Source organism: Sus scrofa, chromosome 5 (genome assembly GCF_000003025.6).
Source record: "Sus scrofa isolate TJ Tabasco breed Duroc chromosome 5, Sscrofa11.1, whole genome shotgun sequence".
Classification (NCBI taxonomy): Eukaryota; Metazoa; Chordata; class Mammalia; order Artiodactyla; family Suidae; genus Sus; species Sus scrofa.
Genome location: NC_010447.5, coordinates 21,011,217 through 21,014,290, shown reverse-complemented (window position 1 = coordinate 21,014,290; position 3,074 = coordinate 21,011,217). Strand labels below are relative to the sequence as shown.

At 39.4% G+C, this 3,074-nt stretch overlaps 1 protein-coding gene across 1 annotated transcript; it reads right to left on the bottom strand.

The window, feature by feature from the left end:
• Positions 1,463–2,401, bottom strand: LOC110260575 (olfactory receptor 6C2-like). Its single transcript, XM_021091231.1, has one exon. It carries the CDS (start codon positions 2,399–2,401, stop codon positions 1,463–1,465), a length of 939 nt encoding a protein of 312 aa, XP_020946890.1.

The following is a 3,074-nucleotide window of genomic DNA, read 5'->3' as shown; positions in this document are numbered from 1 at the left end:
GGCCTATACCACAGCCACAGCAATGACAGATTCAAGCCACATCTGCGATATACACCGTAATTCATGGCAACACTAAATCCTTAATTGAGCAAGGCCAGGGATCGAACCCGCAACCTCATGGTTCCTAGTTGGATTTGCTTCCACTGCACCACGATGAGAACTTCCTCATCTCTCTCTCTCTCTCTCTTCTTTTTTTTTTTTTTTTTTGGTCATGCCTGAGGCATGTGAAGTTCCTGGGCCAGGGTTTGAATCAGTCACAGCAGTGAAAATGCTGAATCTTTACCACTAGGCCACCAGGGAACTTCCATCTTTTTCTAAACATGAAGGATATATGCTCAGTTTTGCATTTTTTGGCATTTACTATCCATCATAATAGAAATCTTTCTATGTCAAAGAGCTTAAAATATTTTTTTGCAGATGTAAGGTATTCTATAGAATGGAACTTCTGTTGAACAGAATAGTTTTCTTTTGAAAGATATTGTAATTCTTTTGCTATTACAAGCAGTGATGAAATGAATGACTTTAGAGGGATATCAGTTCACACATTTATTTACATACCACTAACTGGAAGAAAATATGTACCTATCACATATCTGATAAAAGGCTTCAATCAAATTTATAGAGAACCCTTACAACTCAGTAAGAGGACAAGCAATTCAATTAAAAAATGAGCAAATTGTTTGAATAGCAATTTCACCAAAGAAACACAAATAGATGTTAAACACACAAAAGATGCTCAATGTCACTTATCAAAGGGAAAGTCAAATTAAACCCACAATCTGGTGCCACTGCACACTTATGAGAATAGTCATAATTAAAAAGAGTCAAATTCAAGTGTTGGTGCGTATGTGAAGAAACTGGACCCCTCAAACATTGCTGGGAAGAATAAAATGGTACAGATTTAGAAAACAGATTTATAGATACTCTACAACTCAACAATTCCACTTTCGGTACAAAAGAATGAAAACAAATGTCTCACAATGACATGGAAACAAATACTCATCAGCTAGTGAATGAATAAACATGCAATGATACTATTTGCTATAAAAAAGGATAAACTATTGATAAATGCTGCAACGTGGTTGAACCTCAAAAATATTATGCTAAAGGAAGGAAGGTGGACACAAAATACATATTATGTTTCCATTTATAACAAATGTCTGGAAAAGGCAAATTTATAGGAGATGGAAAACAAGTCAGTGGTTTTACTGGGGGCTGGGGGATAAAGGGGGTCATCTACTGCTGATGGTCATCAGGAGAATGTGTATGGTCATGGAAATGCTCTAAACTGGATTTTGGTGGTGATTGGCACAACTCTGTTAACTTACTAGGATTTAATTGACAGTGCAGTTACAGCTGGTAAATTTTGTAGTAAATTTTAGTTAAATTATGTCTCAACAAGACTGTTAAAATAGGTACAGGACGTTCTTTTACATTTCGATCTTTTACGTTCACTATTTTTTTAGTTTTTTGAAATAGCTGCAACCCTTTTGATCATGTCTTTGAAAGCTTGTACCACTTGCTTGTTCCTCAGAGTATAAATGAAGGGATTCATTACGGGGGCAACTGACGTTGTCAATACTGACACCATCTTATTCATGGCAACCCCTTCTTTTGCGTGTGGTTTGATATAGATGAAAATGCAGCTTCCATAAGTGATAGAAACCACAATTACATGGGAAGAACAGGTAGAAAAAGCCTTTTTCCTTTGCTGGGCAGAAGGAAATCTGAGAATGGTCCTGATGATGTAGGTGTAGGACAGAATTACACACACCAAGGTGAACAGGAGGGTCAGCACAGCCAGGACCAAGACAAATCGCTCTATGAAGGCTGTGTCTGAGCAGGTAATCTTCAGGATGGGAGCAGCATCACAGCCAAAGTGATCGATGACATTCGAGTCACAAAACTCGAGGTCCAAGCCCATTACATAGGGCGGGAGGACGATGATCAGAGCAATCACGTAGCAGCCAAGAAGGAACCTGATGCAGACTGTGCTGCTCATGATGGTGGTGTAATGCAGGGGTTTGCAGATGGCCACGTAGCGGTCATAGGACATGGCAGTCAGGAGAAAAAACTCGGTCACACCCAGCACGATAACAAAAAATAACTGAGTGGCACAAGGATTATAGGTCACTGTGTTGTCCCCAGTGGCAAGGGTGTACAGGTATCTGGGGATACAGACAGTGGTAAAAGAGACTTCTAAAAAGGAGAAATTCCGGAGAAAGAAGTACATAGGGGTTTTAAGGCGGGAATCTACAAAGGTGAGGGTGATGATGGTGAGGTTCCCAATCACACTCAGCAGATAGGTGAGCAACAGAAAGATAAAAAGCAGAATCTGAAGATCTGGGTCATCTGTCAGTCCCACCAAGATGAAGGTTGTTAACACAGTGTAATTTGTCATCACTGACCTCTGGCTTCTGCATATTCTGTTGGTAAAAATAAGGCAGAAATGGGACATCAGTAGGGTTCACACGAATTAAACATGGGAGTAAGGTGAGAATGTCAGGCAGGACAATATCACTTTATTTGATAATGTGCTCGTATGGGTGGCTCATGCTACTCCAAGATTCATACAATAGCGTGGCCAGAAAGCTGGTATTAAACATTCTTACCATTATGTTAATGAGAAGACTATGGTACGAGGACTTCTAGAGTAACTCCCCCTCCCCCCTGCAAAAAAAAGGAAAGGCATAAACAAAAAAAACCCCAAACAAAGGCTGGGGATGAAATTCTTTCAGATGATATCAGCCAGGTAGAAAAACAAAAACAAAAACAAAAGCGCTATGTATCACGAATCATATAATGGCACCAGAAGGGTAGCAGGGCACAGTGGCTTGGGGCATGGATTCTGGAGCTTAATTGTCTGGGCTCAAGTTATGATTCATTCAGCTTGTGACTTTAGGCAAATTATTAATATCTGTGCATCAATTTCTTCATATTTAAACCATGAAGAATAACTGAATTTATTTCACAGGGTCCTTAAAGGAATACATGAGTAAATATATTCAAACCACTTGGAAAATTGCCCGGAATAGAATAAACACCATACAAGGGTTTTCTGCTGTTATTACTGC